The sequence below is a fragment of the Ranitomeya imitator genome, chromosome 2 (assembly GCF_032444005.1).
Source record: "Ranitomeya imitator isolate aRanImi1 chromosome 2, aRanImi1.pri, whole genome shotgun sequence".
Lineage (NCBI taxonomy): Eukaryota > Metazoa > Chordata > Amphibia > Anura > Dendrobatidae > Ranitomeya > Ranitomeya imitator.
The window spans coordinates 148,452,634-148,473,259 of record NC_091283.1 but is presented as its reverse complement, the minus strand read 5'-3'; the positions used below and the strand labels follow the sequence as shown (position 1 = coordinate 148,473,259).

At 52.2% G+C, this 20,626-nt stretch overlaps 1 protein-coding gene across 1 annotated transcript in view; it reads right to left on the bottom strand.

Moving 5' to 3' along the window:
* Window positions 1-20,626, bottom strand: part of C5 (complement C5) — a 130,477-nt gene that overhangs the window by 88,071 nt on the left and 21,780 nt on the right. The window contains exons 11-23 of the mRNA XM_069747431.1: window positions 17,838-18,029; window positions 17,559-17,762; window positions 16,947-17,156; window positions 15,294-15,443; window positions 14,938-15,067; window positions 13,446-13,514; window positions 10,688-10,894; window positions 10,522-10,612; window positions 10,356-10,438; window positions 9,499-9,638; window positions 9,129-9,350; window positions 8,982-9,042; window positions 8,479-8,568 (exon numbers count right to left, since the gene is read on the bottom strand). Coding sequence (XP_069603532.1) covers window positions 8,479-8,568; window positions 8,982-9,042; window positions 9,129-9,350; window positions 9,499-9,638; window positions 10,356-10,438; window positions 10,522-10,612; window positions 10,688-10,894; window positions 13,446-13,514; window positions 14,938-15,067; window positions 15,294-15,443; window positions 16,947-17,156; window positions 17,559-17,762; window positions 17,838-18,029 — 1,849 coding nt within the window. The remainder of the gene's footprint in view (window positions 1-8,478; window positions 8,569-8,981; window positions 9,043-9,128; window positions 9,351-9,498; window positions 9,639-10,355; window positions 10,439-10,521; window positions 10,613-10,687; window positions 10,895-13,445; window positions 13,515-14,937; window positions 15,068-15,293; window positions 15,444-16,946; window positions 17,157-17,558; window positions 17,763-17,837; window positions 18,030-20,626) is intronic.

Here is a 20,626-nt window from a genome sequence, read left to right as displayed (position 1 = left end):
ATTATTTTTAACATTAGATATTTTTACTATTCATGCTGCATAGGCAGCATGAATAGTAAAAATGTGGTCACACAGGGTTAATAGCGGCGGTAACCGAGTGCGTTACACCGCGGTCAATGCTGCCATTAACCCTGTGTGAGCGCTGACCGGAGGGGAGTATGCGGACGCCAAGCACTGACTGCGGGGAGTAAGGAGCGGCCATTTTCTTCCGGACTGTGGCCGTCGCTGATTGGTCACGGCAGCTATGACAGGCAGCTGGCGAGACCAATCAGCGAATGAATAACCGTGACAGAAAGAAAGAAGGACAGACGGAAATGACCCTTAGACAATTATATACTGTATATGTATATATATATATATATATATATATATATATATATATATATATATATATATATATATATATATATATATATATATATATACATATTTAAGACAGCATTATACTATATTATGATGCATACATCACATAAGAGACACCGCGACTGCTGAATATATATCACATTGAAACTACTGTATATACAATATATAGTTGATACTGCGACTGATGTGTATAGTTGTAGTATCACCTATATATTGTATGTGATACTGTGACTGCTGTACATACATACATTATATAGGTGAAACTGATTATATATATATATATATATATATATATATATATATATATATATATATATATATATATGTTTCACCTATATAATGTATGTACAGCAGTCACATTATCACATACAATATATAGGTGATACTACAACTATACACATCAGTAGCAGTATTGCCTATATATAGACTGCTGTATATACATTATATAGGTGATATTGCGATTATATACAGCAGTAGCAGCCAGTATCACCTATATAATGTATATATAGCAATCTGTATCTTATATATGTGGGCAATACTGCTACTGATGTGTATATACGTTATATAGGTGATACTGCTGTGTATACAGTGGTGTGATATATACACACACCCCACAGTGTCACCTATATAAGGTATATACGCATCAGTAGCAGTGTCACCTATATAACATATAGACTGCTATACGTACATTACATAGGTGGTATAGCGATTATATACAGCAGTATCACCTATATAATGTATATATAGCAGTCTATACACATTATATAGGTGCAACTGCTGTTTATAATCACTATACCACCTATATAATTTACGTATAGCAGTCTATATGTTATATAGGCAATACTGCTACTGATGTATATATGTTATATAGATGATACTGCTGTTGTGTATACATGTACATATATATATATATACATAAACACACCCCACAGTGTCACCTATATAAGGTATATATATGCATCAGTAGCTGTCACCTATATAAGATATAGATTGCTATACATACATTATATAGGTAGTATAGTGATTATACACAGCAGTATCACCTATATAATGCATATATAGCAGTCTATACACATTATATAGGTGCAACTGCTGTATATACATAAAAAAAATTCATCTTGGGAGTTGGGACTAACCCAGGTCCCTGGTGAGGTCGGGAGGATGAAGGGCTGAGGTGGGACGGGTCCTGGCCAGCGTCGGCGATGAAGAGGATCCCAGGCAGACAGGCAGTGGTGAGCAGCCAGTTTTCTCTGACGCTGGTGCAGGCCGGCCAGCGTCAGACGCACACACAGTCAGGTGGAGCCTGGAGGCGCCCTATGCGCGCGCGCGGGACATTTCAAATCTTTCGTGGTCTGATCTCCTGTGTGCCTGCGCTGGCACAGGCAGCAGACGAGCGCGCGCAGGACCTAGGAACGCGGCCGTGCTCGTGCACTAGCACGGCCGCCGCGGCGCTTCTCAGCCGCCGGCAATGCGCGCGCGCGCACACACAGGACCTGCCTTTACAAGATTTAAAGGGCCGGCTGGCGGAAATCGCTGCCGGTCCTCCAGCGGCCCTGTCCAGCTGCTCAGGCACCGGCCCGGGGGGCATATGCATTCCTGCCACCCGGCCCAGTCCGCCCCTGCCTTGGACCCGGATGCCTCCGAGTAGCTCTCCACTTCTGACATCACCACCATCGCCTCCTCTTGCGAAGAAACAAAGACGGTAACGTCGTCGGCGTAGGCCACTACCCTCAGGATAGCCTCTGGCGCCAACCCGCCCATCCTCACCCCCGCCAACGGTCCACAATCAACCCTTCTGAGGAAGGGATCGATCGCAAACGCGTAAAGCAAAGGGCTAAGAGGGCAGCCCTGGCGGACACCAGATCCCACCCCGAAAGGTTGTCCAATCCACCCGTTTACCAGAGGGAAAGTCTCAGCCCCTGCATATAAGGTCTTAAGCCAGTCCACAAACCCTCCAGGCAGACCATACCTCAAAAGAGTGGACCAGAGGTACTCGTGGTTGACCCGATCAAAGGCTTTTGCCTGATCCAGGGTCAGCAAGAACCCCTTCCAAAGGCCTGCCCTGCCCTGCTCCACGGCCTCTCGGACACCCAGAACAGCACTGAAAGTGCTACGGCCAGGAACGCAACAGTGCTGGGCCTCCGAAAGGAGCCGTGGCGCAAACTTCACCAGCCTGTTGAAGAGTATCTTAGCCAAAACCTTCCTGTCCACATTGAGAAGTGATATGGGACGCCAATTCTCAATGCGTGACGGATCCTTACCCTTTGACAAAATGATCAAAGCCGACCTCCTTAATGATCTCGGCAGAGTGCCCGAGGAGAGACACTCATTAAACACCTGAGTCAAGAGGGGGACCAAGGAGTCCCTAAAGGTCTTAAAGAACTCGGATGTTAAGCCATCTGGACCTGGCGATTTTTTGGGCCGGAGCCCATCGATCGCCAGTCTCACTTCCTCTTCTTTGATCGCTTCTGTCAAAACGCCCAGCGAGAGGTCAGCCCCTGGCTCTGGAACAGCTTCAGCCAGGAAAGCCGACATCCTGTCACGATCCAGTTCCTTCCTTCCCAAGAGGTGCGAGTAGTATGAACTGACGACCTCCAAGATCCCTGATCTGGACCTTCTCAGGGATCCCGTACTGTCCATCAGCCCTGTCACTATCTTACTATTCACTGACATCTTGCAGCTTCTGTAAGGGTCGGGTGAGTAGTACTTCCCGTAGTCCCTCTCAAAAACCAAAGATGCGTGCCTATCGTACTGACACCTCTTTAGCAAGGATTTCACACTGGAGATCGCCTCGCGGCTACCCCCAGTCGAGACAAGATGCTCGAGTTTCCTCCTCAGGCTCTGATACAGGCGATCCCTGTTCAGGCTTCTGAGGTTCGAGAGTTGCCGGAAGAATCTCGCCACCCGATGTTTGAACATCTCCCACCACTCAGACTTAGTGTTACTTAGGCCCAGCAGCGGTACCTGGCTCTGAAGAAATTCCTCAAAGGACCGTCTTACAGCTTCTTCCTCAAGGAGTAACGAATTCAGCTTCCAATAACCTCTTCCCATCCGAGGGGTCTCTGTAACGCTCAGAGAAAACATAATCAAACAGTGATCGGAGAATTCCACCTCCACAACCGACAACGGCGAGGAGACGGCCTCCTCCTTCAAATAAAACCTGTCTATCCTAGACCTGCACTGACTACCTCTAAAAAAGGTGAACCCCGCGTGGCCTGTGTTGTGCCGGATGTGGACATCCACCAGGCGTGCCTCACTTACTATCCTATTTAGCGCGACGCAATCGTAAGCCAGCCGGTCTCCGGAACCTCCTCTATCACAGGGTCTCGTGACGTTGTTGAAATCCCCTCCAAAGACCACCTGCCGGCTCGAAAATAGGAAAGGTTTGATCTTCATGAAGAGACACTTGCGGTCCCACTTGGACTGGGGACCGTAGATATTAATGAGCCGAAGCTCCTGTCCCCCCATGGAGACATCTAGGATCAAGCATCTCCCCATTTCTAACTCGATCAATCGTCTGCATTCAACCGCTGCGGTCTTAAAAAGGACCGCCACCCCGCTATACGGCTCGGCCGCAAGAGACCAGTAGGAGGGCCCGTGCCTCCACTCCCGCCTTGCCTTATGCATGGTTGATAGGTCGGTCAACCTGGTCTCCTGCAAAAACAAAATGTCGGCATCAAGTTGGCCGAGAAAATGAAAGGCCATGTACCTAGCCGCTTCTGACTTTATGCTGGCAACATTAATGGTTGCCAGCGTCAACGGGGTGGGTGCCGCCATCATGATTGATTGAATTAGACAGCCTTTTTCTTCCCACCCCCAACAGTTTCACCCTCTTCCTCTGACATTGATGAGTTTTTAGTGCGATTAAGACAAACAGACTCATCCATTCTCTCCTTACATACACTCTGGCCCTCGTCTGGTGGTCCTGAGGTAGTCCCCCCCCCAGAAGGCTTTGTGTTTGCCCCCTGAGAAGAAGACCCAGCGACCTCCTGAGCCCCAACAACCTTGTCCGCAACCTCCGGCCCCGGGTCCCCATCGCCCCCCTCTGGAGGGGAGTCCTGGAGGGCCCGGAACCGGTTAGAGAGATCCACCAGAGGGGGGGCGGCTGGACCTTCCAATGGCACCTGGATCAGGGCTACGGAGTCAGAGGGGTCGCACTCCAAGGAGGAGGCTCGAGGCCCGGACCCCCTCTTATCCTTAGTTGTTTTCCTGTTACCCTTTTTCTTTTGCTGTGACCACTCGGCCTCTCCCTCATCCAGACTGTCACCGGATGAAGGTTCCTGGGCAGACATGGCGTCATTTTGCTCCTCCCTTTCAAGTCTCTTGACTTCCTCGCTCAATTCGCTGTCTTTAGGATCCTCAGCTGCAAGTGAAGCACCCGGGTCAGAGTTTAGGGTCATTACTCCCTGCCCCCTGTTCCCATGGCGCTGCTCCTGCCGCCTGATATTGGATGGCGGCAGCCTGCTCCTCACCGGTTCCCTGCCTCCTCCGCCTCTGCTGGTCCCTTCACCGGCGAGATTGGTCCCGGCTTTCGCCTGTCCTGCACTCGCTGCTTTCAGGACCGCATTGGCGAAGGAACGCGGACAGCGACTGAACGGGTGACCGAGGTCACCACACAAGTTACACCTAATCCTGCCACAGGTAGCAGCAAGATGGCCGAGGTCCCCACACAGTGCGCATTTCTGGGTGGTACACTGCGCACTGAAGTGTGTGGGGCTGCCGCACCTGTGACAGACCTTAGGCTGCCCCCGGTAGAAAATCAAGATCCTGTCCCTCCCCAAAAATGTTGAGGAAGGGATATGGGTAACAGTGTTTCCTGAAACCTTCAATTTCACCATGAAGGTCCAGGCTCCTGACCAGATACCATGCTCATCGAGGGTCTTCTCGGGAATACCGACGATGTCGCCGTATCGTCCAACCCAGGTGGAGATGTCGACACAGGTAAGTGACTCGTTACTGGTCAAAACGGTCACCTTCCTGACCGAGTTCTGGCGGGATATTGCTACAGCGAGGAAACCCCGCCATTCGGGGCAACCCCGAGCCAGCTCATGGCGAGACCAGAAAAGCTCAAGGCCCTCCGGTCTCACGAAGCTGACATCGTAGTAGGAGGTCCCATAGGGATGGATCAAGGCAAAGATGTCATATGCCGCGAAGCCCATCCCCAGCAGGAGCTCAGCAACCTTTGACCGATCAGGACAGGCATCCTTGCTTACCCACTGGAGACGGGCCACATTCCTACGGTTACTCCTCTGCCCCGGTGTCGGCAGAGACCAGACAGTCTCTGCCCCTCTATCTCGGAAGGCGGAAAGACCGTGTCTCTCTATCCAGAAAGACAGATCAACATCCCTCCCCTCTACATTGATGGAACTCTCCCCTCTCCTCAGGGCGTCCAGGAAGCGCTGCTGCAAGTCACCATCCTCAGGGTCACCAGACAAGGGCGCACTACTACCCCCAGCAGTGACAGCTCCTGAATAGCTTGGGGCTGAAGCCCCCGCCACCGCTGGGGGGGCAGCGGGACCACTACCTGCTTCCCCTCCACCAACACCAGTAATGCTCTTCTCATTCACTCCACCACTACTCCCATCATTTGCAACACCACTACTCCCAACATTCACTCCACCACTACTCCCTCCATTCACTCCACCACTACTCCCATCATTCACTCCACCACTACTCCCTCCATTCACTCCACCACTACTCCCTCCATTCACTCCACCACTACTCCCATCATTTGCAACACCACTACTCCCAACATTGACTCCACCACTACTCCCACCATTCACTCCACCACTACTCCCACCATTCACTCCACCACTAATCCCATCATTCACTCCACCACTACTCCCACCATTCACTCCACTACTACTCCCATCATTCCCCTTACCATTGCCACCACTTCCCGTCACTTTATTACCAGTATTGCCACCACCATTTGTCCCAGTGTTCTCTGCACCTTCCACAGTCACATCCATTCCTTCCTCACTTGTGTCTGGCTTCTCTGCACTCACACCTGCTGGACCGGGGGAGGGGTGCAGCACCACACCCGGTTTCCCTTGATTGGTGCTGTGTTGTGTCTCTGGAGCATCTTGCCCCCCTACTGCAGCAGTTTGCATTTTATTATCCTGGGCCTGCTGCTTGTTGGGGGGCACCGCCTGCCCCGCACCGACAGACTTCGGGGTCCTGGTGTCACGTTTGGGTGCTGGAGCACTCTGTCCCCCCGTCACTGCAGGGCGCCCAGTGTTCCCTGCAGATGATTTTTCCTGCTTTTTCTTTCCTTTTTGGACTCGCTGCTCCCCTGTCGCAGCCGCATGCCTCTTCTCTACTGAGGCGCACTGCGCCCCTGTCACAACAGTGCGCCCCCCTTTCGCCGCACCAAGTCTCTCGGACCTGCCCCCCACAGCCCCGGCGTCGGCCGGCTCAGCCGTAGTGAGCAGGGATGGAGTCTGCCCACACCGTCCCCCTTTCGCAACAGCGTGGACATCCCCCTCTCCCCCCCCAGCCCCGGTGAGAACCGGCTTAGCCGCAGAGGGCAGGGAGGGAAACTCCTCGGGGTCCCCTATGTCCGGCGCCGTGAGTACCACCACAGCCTCGCCCCCTGCACTGTTCCCCGCACAGACGGCAGCACCGCCGGACGTCCTCCTCCTCTCCCCACCTTGCCTATGCCCCGGACCCACTGCAGAGCCCGTGCCTTTAGGTTTGGTGGGGTTTACACAGGAGGCGGTAGGTGTAACATCATCCATCAGTACATATCTGTAACTCACCACCTCCCGTGCGGTCTCCTTCGTTGTCTTCTTTCTCTTCTTGGATTCCTCTGCTGGCTCGTCCTCACCAAAGGAAAAGCGGTCCAGGTTCACTGGAGACTCCAGCTGTCGGATCTCCTCTAGCAGACCGCCCTCCTCCTCTTCCTCCGCTGACACTCCAGCCTGTGCTGTCGGAGTCCTCTGCCGTGCCGGGAGGCCGCTCCCCTGTTGTCGGCTCTGCGACTCACTCTCCCGGCTGGTTCCAGCTTGTAGGACTCCAGTCACAGCCACGTCGTCCTCCTCCTCCTCGTCGCTTAGGACGCCGGCTGGCGGCTCTCCTGAGGTATTTAACCCCTTCATTTCTGAGAACCGCCGCTGGTTCTTAAACCTCTCCAGGAAGGGACCTGCGCTTTTCTCAATCCCCTCCCGGAGGAGCACTAACCGGACCACCTCATCTTTGAGGGCTCTGAACCTCTGGGAGGTCACGGGTTTCTCTTTGCTAGAGGCTTGGGTGTTCAGGACCCGAGCCTCCCGCAGCTTCTCCTTCAGCCCCGTCAGTGCTTTGCCGGCGTCCTCGTACTCACGTAGCATGGCGACCACTCGGGAGGAGAAGGTACTCGAGGACTCGCCGGAGCTCTTCTCCCCCCAGGATGTTCCTGGGCTCTCCTTCCTGGGGCCTGGGGCTCCCCTGTCTCCCTCTCTGGGCGGACGATGAGCCGTCTCAGGGTTGGTGTAGGTGGGTATGGTTCTTCTCACCCGTCCCGACCTCCTCAGTCCCTCTTGGGTCGGTTGCTGCTGCTGCTGCTGCTGCTGCTCTCTGTCCCCCGCCGGCACAGACCGGGGAACAGAAGCCTGGGAAGCCATGCCGGCCTCCCAGGAAGCCTGCCTCTCCCTGGGGAGAAGAGAGGCAGACTCTGGGCCTCCTGCTGGAAGTGCTGGAGCTCACAAGACAGGTGCTGCTCCTAGCAGGGTGTGGCTGATTGTGAGCACCTATCCTCCAGTCACCTCCAGAGCTGCAGTCACTATTCTGCTGTAATATCATGTCTATGTACTCCAGTCACCTCCTGAGCTGCAGTCACTATTCTGCTGTAATATCATGTCTATGTACTCCAGTCACCTCCAGAGCTGCAGTCACTATTCTGCTGTAATATCATGTCTATGTACTCCAGTCACCTCCAGAAATGCAGTCACTATTTTGCTGTTACATCAAGTCTTATCCTCCAGTCACATCCAGAGCTGTGATCACTATTCTGTTATATCATGTCTTATTCTTTGGTCATATCTGCCCCCAAACACTAGTAGTGTTAGTATGTCCTGTTTTAACAATTACCACAATGCAATGCTCCAATGCATGCTGGGACTTTTAGTCACTCACCGTTGATTGAGAAGATGCGATTGATCCCAGACTTGGGCACGGTGTTGGCGGGTATCCGGTAGGGTAGATCCTGCTGCCTCTTTGTCACCCCTTATATGAACAGATGATGAGAATATTAGGGCCGAGGAACTGACAGTCGGTGCCCAGCACACAGTGTCTGCCTGCGCTCCCCATGACACCTATGATGGCGGCATACAGTGATCATCACATCCATCTGAGTCTGAGCCATCTTGGCCTGTGCACAGCTGATGGCTTGTTTCAATGTAGCGCATGGAGTTCAGGCTGATACATTGTAACAAACTATCAGTACAGGAGACACTATACTACTGCACTGATACACAGTACCAGACCCTCAGCTGTGTGAGCAGGACTACGTCAGCACAGGTTTCCATTCACCGAATGTAAGCAGATATTGAAGATGTGATTGAATGAAAGCACAAAGTGAACTGATGACGCCCCACAGCCATACAACCTGCTCTAGCTTTGCCCCCACCGGCACGTACCGCGGAGCCCCAGCGGATCCAGCGTAAATCCCACGCTCTGCTCCATTTTAATGCCCTCCGACTGGAAAACAGCAAAGATCACATGATCATAGTGTTGCCATTTAAAGAGACACTACCCAGGAGCCACTGCTGCATACAGCCACCTACCACGACACGCAGCGTTTTCACTACTTTCTCGCTGTTGAATTGCACATTCAGGGTAAAGTTGATGGTGTGCAGGCCGAGTGCCAGGGGAAGGATGTTGTAGGTGAATACCCTGGGCATCTCCGGATTAAACTCCTCGTTGCAGTCTTTGGCTTTCCCGCGATGCCCAATCTTCAGTTCACTCACCAGACAGATTTCTTTACCCACAGACACAGAGATGCAACCCTGAGAGGCAACAGTGACACAGCAAGAGGGGCGTACATTAGACATATTGCCCAGAGATATCAGATCCCACATAGCCACCATGACTGTGACCACACTGGGGGTCCTGGTACACTCCCTGAATGCTTAGGATCATTTGGGGATGACCTGCCTTGACCTTGGAGTTCTGGTAGTTGTAGACAGTGACTTGGATCTCCACTTGTTCTCCCCGGATAACGGAGTACGGCAGCTGCACGTCGATGAACACGTCTTTAGATACAGTTATCTGGGCCGGATCGGCCACACACAGGCCTGCAAAACCAGAACCAGCAATGTCAGGGAAGCAAAGGCCGCTAGGGGACTCTGCTATGACCAATAGCTTCTCCTGACCACCAGAGTGCTCTACTTTATTACCGAAACCTTTTCTTGAGCTCTATGAGGGTCTGTTCTATCACCGTTACCTTTTCCCGACCACTAGGGGGCTCTGCTCTATCACCATTACCTTCTGCAGAAAACTAGGGAGCTCTGTTCTATTGCCATTACCTTCTCCTGACCACGAGAGGGCCCTGTTCTATCACTGTTACCTTCTCCTGACCACTAGTAGCCTCTTCGCTATCACCATTACCTTTACCTGACCACTAGTAGCCTCTTCGCTATCACCATTACCTTCTCCTGACCACGAGAGGGCCCTGTTCTATCACTGTTACCTTCTCCTGACCACTAGGTGCCTCTGCTCTATCACCATTACCTTTTCCTGACCACTAGTAGCCTCTGCACTATCACCATTACCTTCTCTTGACCACTAGGGGGTCACTGTTCTATCGCCATTACCTTTTCCTGACTACTAAGGGGCACTGTTGTATCGCCATTACCTTTTCCTGACAACTACGGGGCACCGTTCTATCACCATTACCTTTTATTGACTACTAGGCAGTTCTATCGCCATTACCCCCTTTACTAGGGGCTCTCATCTAGGTGGCAGGATCTAGGCTCTGTGTCGCACTATGTAGACACAGACTCTGTTCACACCTTGGTCAGACATGCCGATCCCCTGGATCTCCCAGGTGGTCAGAGAATCAGGCAGGGTCAGGCCAGTCTCTTTAAAGCCTCTTCTATGGAGAGAGTAGAGAATTATGTATCAGTGCTGCAGACTCTGCCTCTGAGGAGCAGACCTTCACCCCACCCATGTAAGCACCTGTCAGAGATGGAGAGCTCCTCCCACAACCAGCTCTCTGGGAAGTAACTGCGGATCTCCGGCTCATCCAGATCAAACACCGTTCTGATGACTGGAAGACAACACAACCCGGTTATTTCCTCTATCCTCCGGGGCGCTGACAGCGGCCGGCCATGTGAATACTCACACATTCGGCCCATATCCAGGTTTTTCTGGGCCAGCTCGTGGTCTTTCGCCTGGACCACCTCGCAGCAAGCACTGAAGGCATTGACGCAGGGCTGTCCTTTGTCCTTCTGGATACGCGCTATTCCTGCCACGCACTGGCGGTCCTCCGTGAAGGCCCGGCCCCCGGCCTCGCAGCACTGCCGGAGACGCTTGTCCTTGTATGTGCTGACTGAGAAAGAATGATTGTTACAATACGAGTCTATTACCTGCGGTCACATTTTTGAGAGCGGCCATGCCGGGACAAGCGTCATGTGACCACGATGATGGCGGGTGGTGCACCCCAATACTGTACCGTGCACCCCATAGTCATTATGGATCGTCCCCAGACACAGGGCCACAGGTTACTCGTACCGGTCCTTTCTGTCTCAGTCCTGGGGTTGTCACGGTGGCTGGACCCGGTCGTGACCCTGCTAAGGGGCGTCCAATAAAGGTGATAGTACAGTCTGTCAGAGGTTCGTGATGCCACCTGTGGTGTTCGGTCAGAGGAACCGACGCTGCTGTGGGGTCCGCTGGGGTGATGGAATGGCAGCTGGATGGTATAACTTCCCACAGGTGAAGTATGTCCCCAGGGCTTCCCAGTAATGTGGAAGGTGATGGTGTGAGGTGCAAGCAATAACGAGGACACAAGGTTGCAGTCTCTTTACTGAAGGCTTGAAGATCCTCAGTCCAGAGCACGTTTAACCGGGCTATCAGAGACCGGCCGGTCCGATGGGCACATCCAGAGTTTCCCTCGCAGATGGAAATCGTTGCCTACCAATAGCGCCTGTGTGTTGTAGTCCTACCCTGCTGAGCATTCGGAATAGTCCTCACAACTGCTGTTCTCGTTCGTTCGTTCTCTACAGCTTTCTCTCTCTCTTTCGTTCTTTGGTTCCAGATGTTACTAGTTTCTAACGTCCCCCAGATATGTTATGGCTAGGACGCCACCCGTTTGACGGGAAGGCTCGGAGCTCTTCCGGGACTCTAGAGACGCCCCTCTCCACGCGTTGCCCCCTATGTCTTCGTAGGTGTAGTAGGTAGGCAGCCAACGTATAATGAACTATCCAGCGGAATTTGAAGTAAGGCCTGAAGTCAGTTACTCCTACGGTGATCCGGCCACCGACTACGCGCCTCAGTAAGATGTTGCCTCTCTCTCTCGGCACGACTCTTACTGGCTCTCCTTTGTGCTTGATCTCATTTACACTGTTCCGCAATATCCTTCCCTTCGTGTCTCTCTCCTGGATACCGCCGCGGGGTGTGCAGGCCTGGTTCCGTTACGTTCTGTTTGCTAGGCACCTGCCAGGTTCCCACGCCTGACAGGGACCCCCCTGTGCTTTCTCCCTGCAACACCCCCTGCCACGGGATGTTGCCTGGTTCCAAATCAGTCAGCTTCTGACTAACTTCCTCCCCAGCCCCTAGTTTTACCAGTGTGAGGAGTGGCCCAATAAATAAAGCCTTTTTCTCCCCCTAGTGGCCGGAGTGTGAAGTGTAATGTGTTCTGGTGATACCTGGTCAGGAGAACTCCTTAGTGCCATCAGACGTACCGCCACTCTCCTTAGCGGCAGAGTGCCATACTGCAATCATATAATGGGACCATTGGCAGCTTTAATAGACTGTGCTCCAGAAAAGGCCGGAGCAAGCCGTACCCCTCCCCCCACGGCGTAGGCGGAGGCCTGCATGACAATGGGGGGGAGAGGGGTAGGAAATAGGTTAATGAGGGGGGAGGGAGTTTCAGGCCCGGGGGTTTGTGGGATTTTGGGAAGTAACGGTCACTTCCCGCTCTTTTGTGGACCCGAGCAGTCCCGTCCTCCCGCCCTTATTGCTGTTTTTTGTAAAGGGGGTCGTTTTTAGATTTGTTCATTTTATGGCGAGGTAATTTTTTCTTTCGGGTCATTGTGGCCTTGGCGGCTGGGGGGAGTCCTGGGAGTTGGTAAAAATTGGGTTTGGGGGATCCATCTTGGCATATGGCTCCTCTGTTTTAGTGTTGGTATCTTTTGAATCTGGTGAATGGTGGTTGGGGAGTTCCGGCAGGGGTGGCCGGATCTCCTGGGATTTTTTACCGTGAACAGTCAACCCTCGTTTGGGTTTTTTGGTGCTCCCGAGCCAGGGTTTTGATCGGCTGGGAGTAAAGTTGGTGTTATGTATGTTCGCGGTATGGGTTGTCAATCACCAGATTCTTGGGGCTCCAAGGACTCCTTCTAGCCTTTAAAATGTTATTATTTACAATGTATTTATTGTTATATGTTTAATAAAAAGGCTACTGTGGCCTATATCATTCCAAAAGAATTACGGTGGTTGTGTTTTTATTGTGGGGCTGGAATAGTGGGGGAGGCCACGGGTGGGGATAGATGGGTGGAGGAGTTTTACTTTAAAGGACTACTCCGTCGATAATACCAGGGTCAAGTTCCCCTGCACCTAATATCTCTGCGTCTTGTCAGTGAATGACATCTTACTCTCACGCAGTTGTATTTGGTGTGGACGATCAGAAGTGGAGAGATCGAGCTGCTGCAGAGAATCTGATACATTGTAACACACCCTCAGCTGAAAGAAGCACAAAACTGGTGCTGTGACTGCTGAAACTACTACCCCCATCAGACCCTGGCAGTCATGATTATTGTGCTGCTCACTTGTATTTAGACTATCACCCCCATCAGATAATGGTCCGGATGTAAAGCTGCCCCAACATGATGGAGCCCCCACAGAGCAGAAGGAACATGGGTAACATCTGGGAAGGGGGCACTTACCTGCTTTTAGGATTGCGGCCCCCAGGGTATCTGATCGTTTGCTCCTTATTATGTCATTGCAGGAGAATGCTAAAAAGTGAAATGTAAATTGTAAGAAGAAAACACTGCGCTATGTCTACCAGGACAGCAGGAGCGTGGCTACAAGGACTGCATGGGTGGGGTTACCATGCTGCGGTGCGGGGCTACAAGGACTGTGCACGGGAGCTACCAGGGACGCGAAGGTGGGGCTACAAGGACTGCAAGTGAGGGGTTACCAGGCTGTGGGGGTGGGGCTACAAGGACTTCAAGGGCGGGGTGACCAGGCTGTGGGGCAGGGCTACAAGGATTGAGCACAGGGCCAGGGCAACCAGGGATGCAAAGGCAGGGCTACAAGTACTGCAAGGGCGAGGTTACCAGGCTGCGGGGCGGGGCTACAAGGACTGCCAGCACAGGGCCAGGGCTACCAGGGATGCAAAGGCGGGACTACAAGGACAGCAGGGGCGGGACTCTACCAGGGACGTGAAGACAGGGCTACTAGGATTGAGGGGCTACCAGGACTGCGAGGGTGAAGCTACAAGAGCTCCGGGGGAAGAAGTGCTACCCGAAATGATGGGCTACCAAGACTGTGAGGGTGGGGCTACAAGGGCCTCGGGGTTGGACTACCTGGATTGAGGGGCCAACAGGACTGTGAGCCACGGGGGCTACCAGAATCATGGTGCTGGAGCCAACAGGATAGCAGGATGTGGCTACCAGGCCCGATGGGTGACCAGAGGTACAACACGGAAACATCTATTGCAGCCAAATCTGTAGCGACAGCTGGACTCTGATTGGCTGCTTTACTGATGGCGCCTCTTTGTATTCTCCAATGTCTGCACACAGTACAACCCCCGAACACAAAAGGACAAAACACTGACACGATAACTATTAGGACGGGATCACACACAGCGAGATACGGCCGAGTCTCGCAGGTTAAAACCAAGCTCTGGCACCGGCACTCTGGAGCGGAGGGTGCGGCCGCACAGCAATACATGGAGCTGCACACTCCACTCCGGAGTGCCGGCGCCAGAGCTTGTTTTTAACCTGTGAGACTCCGCCGTATCTCGCTGTAGTGTGACTCCGGCCTTACAGTGTCCAGGGGTTACAGAAGCCAGAAACCATGGAAACACATAGTTCTGCATGGGAGATGTAGGCAGTAAACAGGACACTTAAAATCAACGTTATTTGCAAAATGCTTCATTATTTAAAATGCATTCAGAAATGAAAATGGTTGTAAAAGTATAGGCACCCCTGGAGGAAAATCTATGTGTGCCCTGGGTAACAAAACACTCGCCCCAGGGTAAATGTACACACGCCCGGAGTACAAGTCCCCACCGCTCAGGCAGTATCCGCACCCTGGTTGCACTTAGGCTACATAGGGTGAGGCCTACAGACGGTACTTCACCTTTCAGGGAACACATTTCACTACCATACTGGTGCTCCATAATATGTAACTACAACCCCCAGCATTCGCCACCTGTCGTCTGTGATGCCCGGATGTTGGCGTTTGTGATGAAGGTCAGTCCGGCCAATTCAAACACTTCCTTGTTATCCTTCCCAGCTCCAGCACCGCAGCCCAGATCGCTCTCCTCGATCCTCCGGAGAACCTGAGGATGACATCCAGAGGCTGAACCCACACAGGGCAAGGACTTCCCAAAGCTGAGGGCTTGTTACAGTGTGACAGTGCAAACAATTTGTCAGGACTTCAGCCCATTTACCACACAGAGGTCTTTCTGGAATGGATAGATTGTTACAGAACCTCAGCTGTGAGAAGGATTAGGGTCTGTACAAAAGGAAGACCAACATTCCCAGACCCTGTACGGCAGCTCTTACTCGGTCCATGGGTCTCTGTGTCTTCTTGGTGACATCATAGACAGAGACGTCTACAGCGGACAAAGCAACAATGGATCCGGTCTGCGCCTGGACGGTCAGTGGCACTGAGGCCTTGGGCTGGAATACTCTTTTCTTGGTTGACAGTTGCACCTGAAAAAGAGAAAGACCCCAGATATCAGCACCGCACAGCACCCGCCAGACACTGGGGACTCTCCTCTGTCCACAACACAGCCCCCGGACACTAGGGACTCTCCTCTGTCCACAACACAGCCCCCCGGACACAATGGACACTCCTCTGTCCACAACACAGCTCCCCGGACACTGGGGACTCTCCTCTGTCCACAACACAGCCCCCGGACACTGGAGACTCTCCTCTGTCCACAACACAGCTCCCCAGACACAATGTACACTCCTCTGTCCACAACACAGCTCCCCGGACACTGGGGACTCTCCTCTGTCCACAACACAGCCCCCCGGACACAATGTACACTCCTCTGTCCACAACACAGCCCCCTGGACACTGGGGACTCTCCTCTGTCCACAGCACAGCCCCCTGTACACTGGGGACTCTCCTCTAACTGTAACACAGCCCCCCAGTCACTGATAACTCTTCTCTGACTGAAAAACAGTGTGTCTGGTCACTGAGGACTGCCCTCTGACTGTAGGACAGCGCCCCCTGGACACTGGGGACTTTTCTCTGACTACAACACAGCCCCCACTGGACACTGGGGATTCCCCTATTACAGCAAAACAGGGCTCCTCAGACATTGAGGACTATTCTATGACCACAGCACAGCACCCCCTAGATACTGGGGACTCCCCTTTGACCGCAGCACAGAGAGTAGCCTGAAGACCGCAGCATCTGATTTCTGCTACTCCTGCACTGATTAGAAGCGCTTCACCTTCTTATTAAACAGTGTAAATTTTTTTTGGAAGCACAGAGGTTAACCTGCTCAGTTGAGCACTCCTGTAGTGTTTAGACTCTCAGCTATGCACTGTTAGCATCTCCTATATAATCTGGGCCCTGACTAGCACTTATTCTCAGAGTTAGCTTATGCTGCATGTCTGGAGGTTGTTATTGGAGAATGCATTTGGTGGATTTATCTGTGACTGCTGCTAGGTTTTGTGTGTGTGATAAATCCCTTTCTTCTCCTACTTTGGTTTAAACCCATCCTCCACTTCCAGATGCATTACTCTGTTACATGTGTGAATATATTTGGTATTTTTCATTACCCCTGTTCGTATTACCTTGTTAGTCTGGTTAGTGTATTACGGTACACTACTACTCCCCTCTTCCCTGGGTGGGGGGAAGGGTACAGACTGAGGGCAGATTCAGGAGCTAAGCAAGGTACAAGGCTCTGGCATCTTCACCTTCAGAAATAACCCAAGGAACAGGGCGAACTAGTCGGCCCCTAGCATTAGGGACAGGGAAGGAGCCTCGGGACAAACGACAACAGGGTTGTGACACCACGGACATTCGGGACTCCTCTCTCACTGCAGCACAGCCCTCCCCGGACACTGGGGACTCTCCTCTGACCACAGCACAGCCAACCTTTTAACTGCAGACTCTTCTCTGACCAATGTGCATATGTGGCCCCAGAGCTGGTTACAATCGTACGCGGGCCTCATTCTCGCCTCCTGGCCTCCTCTCACCTCCTGATTATTGATGCATTTCTCTCTCACATCCACCCAGATGGAATCAGCCACGACCTCGGCGGTGGAGTCTCCGGTGATAATGTAATAAACCAGGAGGCGGATGGAGGGCACCATGGCTGACGTTATCTGGATGTTCAAGTTCTGGGAGGTTGAGTCGTGGACCCTCTGAACCGTATTATAAGTTATAATCTTCCCCTTAGAGATGACCTGGAGAAGAAACCAGATAAAGATGGAGACGTGCAAGACTCCCAAATAATGAAAAACGGACAGTCTCGTGCCCCCCAATGAGGCAAAGTCCTGGCCCCGCAGCAAGGCACAGTCCCAGGCTCTCCAGAGATGCACAGTCCCAGCCCCCCCAGCAATGCACAGTCCCAGGCGCCCCAATGAGGCACAGTCCCAGGCCCCCTAAACCGAGGCATAGTCCCGGGCCCCAAAACCGAGGCACAGTCCTGGGCCCCCCAGCAACACACAGTCCCGGGCTCCCCAGCGAGGCACAGCTCTGAGCTCCCCAGCAAGGCACAGTCCCAGGCCCCAATGAGGCACAGTCCCGGACCCCAATAAGGCACAGTCCCAGCCCCCTCAGCACAGTTGTGGTCCCACAACACTCACCAGGTAGCTGTAGTGGGTCAGTTTGGCCATATAGGGGCTTTTGGGCACCACCTGGACATTGAGGTAGCCACCAACGTGCATCACTTCACTCTCCCGCGCCCAGTTTATGTACAGGTAGCTCTTAGTTGGTGACTTGTAGGCTGTTGCTGTGTATGTGGAACGTGCCTGATTTTCATCTTGCAGGTTCTTGTCAGCTGTCTTTATCTAATAGAGTCATAAATCTGGTGTAAAAATCACTCCTGTAACCAGCGGCAGTGCCCGTGCCAGATGGTGACTCACCGTAAATTCCAGGATGGTGACATCGGCCGGGATGTTCACCACAAACTCAGCGATTCCTTTACCGTCAGTCATCTGGATCTGTGAGTGATAAGAACTCAAAGGGCTGACCTCTCCATCATCCTGCACCATCTCTCCAGTGAGCGACAGTCGGATCCTGGGTACCGCCTTGTCCAACGTGTCCTTCACCTGAACCTGCACCAATCATGTGACGTTGTCAGTTACATACAGTGCAGGAGAAGCGTGGTGTGAGAGGCAATACTGGGGACATAGGAACCGTAGAGGGAAACAGCGTGCTCTGTACAGGGGTGGCACTGTGGGGGATAATGAGGTGGAACTGTGGGTGGGTGACGGCCTGCGCTATATTGGGGTGGCACTGTGGGGGGTAATGGGGCAGCACTGTACGTGGGTGATGGCCTGCGATATAAAGGGTTGGCATTATGGAGGGTAAAGGGGCAGCACTGTGGGTGGGTGATGGCCTGCGCTATTGGAACACCCGCCAGGGCCGTGTGGTACTCTGTACCGGGTCCGGTACTTAAGGGTATGTGTCACGCTGGCGGTGACCCGGTCCGTGGCCCTGGTCGCCCATGTAAAAGGGAAAGGTCTTTAAGGGGTTTTATGAATAAAGTTTGTGTTCGTGATACCACTTGTGGTATTCGGTGAGTAGGGACCAACGCTGCTTAAAGGGGTCCTGTAGAATGCTGTAGATAAGCCCCTGATTCCGGTGGACTTAGTTTCTAGGTGAATTTTGGGGTGACAGATTCTCTTTAAAGGTAATGTGGTTAGGTCTTGTTAAGTCTAGTAAATGCAGAGACAGAGTGGTCATGGACAGTGAATGGCCAGAACTTTTATTGTACAAAGTTAGCACTTAATGTGCTCCTTTTTGGTTTACATTACCCCTTTAGAGTGAGAGTAGGACACTCTATGTCATTAACAGAAGACCAAAGAACAAAAACCATCTGGCGTAGCCGAAAAAGTGGTCCAACGAGGTGACCAGCTAAGCCATGTAGCCACGCCCAGAGCCTACATTGGGGGTTTGAGATGGGTTCCCCCACATTGCACTAAGGACAGTGAGAAGAATACCCGGCTCGGGATCTCACTGTAACCTGCTGAACTCGATTAAGAAAAGTTTATTAAGAGTAATGCTATGTTTTATGCTTTGTTATTTATATGTAATGTTCAAGTACAAAATACCTCCCATAAAGGGAGGACGAAGGTACATGTTTGACTGTTTACTCGTTTTACATGTTTGAATGCATCCAAAAAATCTTTCTGAATCTGCGGACGTGCTGTTTTTAATGTGGGGGATGTGGCGCCCCTGAAGGTCCAGTCGCCATAGAGGTACTGCATCTCTGCTCTCGGGTAAGGGGGAGGGGGCACTACCCGAGACCCACACTAGCATCCAACACTACACCACTCCAGGCCTGGGGATCTGGTCAGACCCTATTGAGGGAGTGTCAGTTGTGAGTTGTCATGGAACAAGAGGGAGGAATTAGTTAGAGAGAGGAGGGAGGAGCGAGAGGAAGTGTCTGATAGGAGTTCCTGAGAGAAGAAAGGGAAAAAAGGGGTCCTAGGGGCCAGGGAAGTGAGGATTCCAGCCTGGGTGCCCGATTTCACGCCAACTGTCCTTGGGTGGCAGGACCAGGTCGAAGTGGGGGCACAGGCCCCCAGACCAGTGGAGAACTACAAGGCTCAGCTAGCAAGCTGGAGGCTGTGGTAACTGTAGGTGCCACAGCCACACACATTCGCCGAAAAGGCAGCCACATAGGATCAATGGGACCAGGAGGACGTCCCCGACAAGATCCGAGGCTGCTGGCTTGGGACACTGTGTGTGAGGGGCAGGAGAGCGAAGCCAGAGCCGAGAGACGGCCAGAGAAGGAACATAAGAAAGGGGGGCTCGGGAAAGTGAACCCCAATTTACCTGAGAGCTGGCTGGACCACAGACCCAGAGGACACAGCACCCAGCTGGGGACTGCATATAAGAACTGTGAGTAAAGTGTGGAAACTGCACCCTGCTGTGTCCTCTGAATTATTACTGCATCACCTGCCCTACATCGCAACATTCACCATCATCGACTTTAACTCTTTAACTGCCCTGGGGCCTAGCTCTACCTGTGGAGAGCTGAAAAATCTCTGCTGCGTCACCATCTGCCCCCATGGACCTGAACCGCAGCGTCGGCCATTTCCCTATTGCCGAGCACCACGGGTGGCGTCACGAACTAATCCCTTATTAACTTTTTTCCCCTTTAATTTGACTTTTATTGGAAGCCCAGGGTCAGGGACCGGGTCACTGCTGCCGTGACAACCCCCCTAAGAACTGCTCGTCCCGGACCGGGTAGCCCTCAGCCCTGGCAGGTGCTCCACCTGCCCTATAGAGGGCTGGCACTGCAAGCGAAAAAGAAAAAAGAAACATACCTAAACTGGGGAACACCCAAATATCCATGTACAAATATCTTTAAATCTTTGAAAGTTTATTTATTAGAGTCCAAAACATACACACAAGAGAAGCATCCTATAAAAACATTTAAAAACAATAACACACTAACCCCATAAAGAGGTAACCCCCCCTAGGACTGGACCAAAAATGTTGATAATATTGCAATATGACAAAAATAATACAATACAATACAAGGCAGACCTAATGTGATGGACAACTGTGAGCTACAAAACAGGAAGATGCAATCAGTATGGGCCAGTTGATAAGAATAATAATAACCCTTTTTGGCAAAAGGACACAAACCTACAAGCATAGGATAATAGTGACCAGGGGAACATGAAAGGTCATGGGGTAG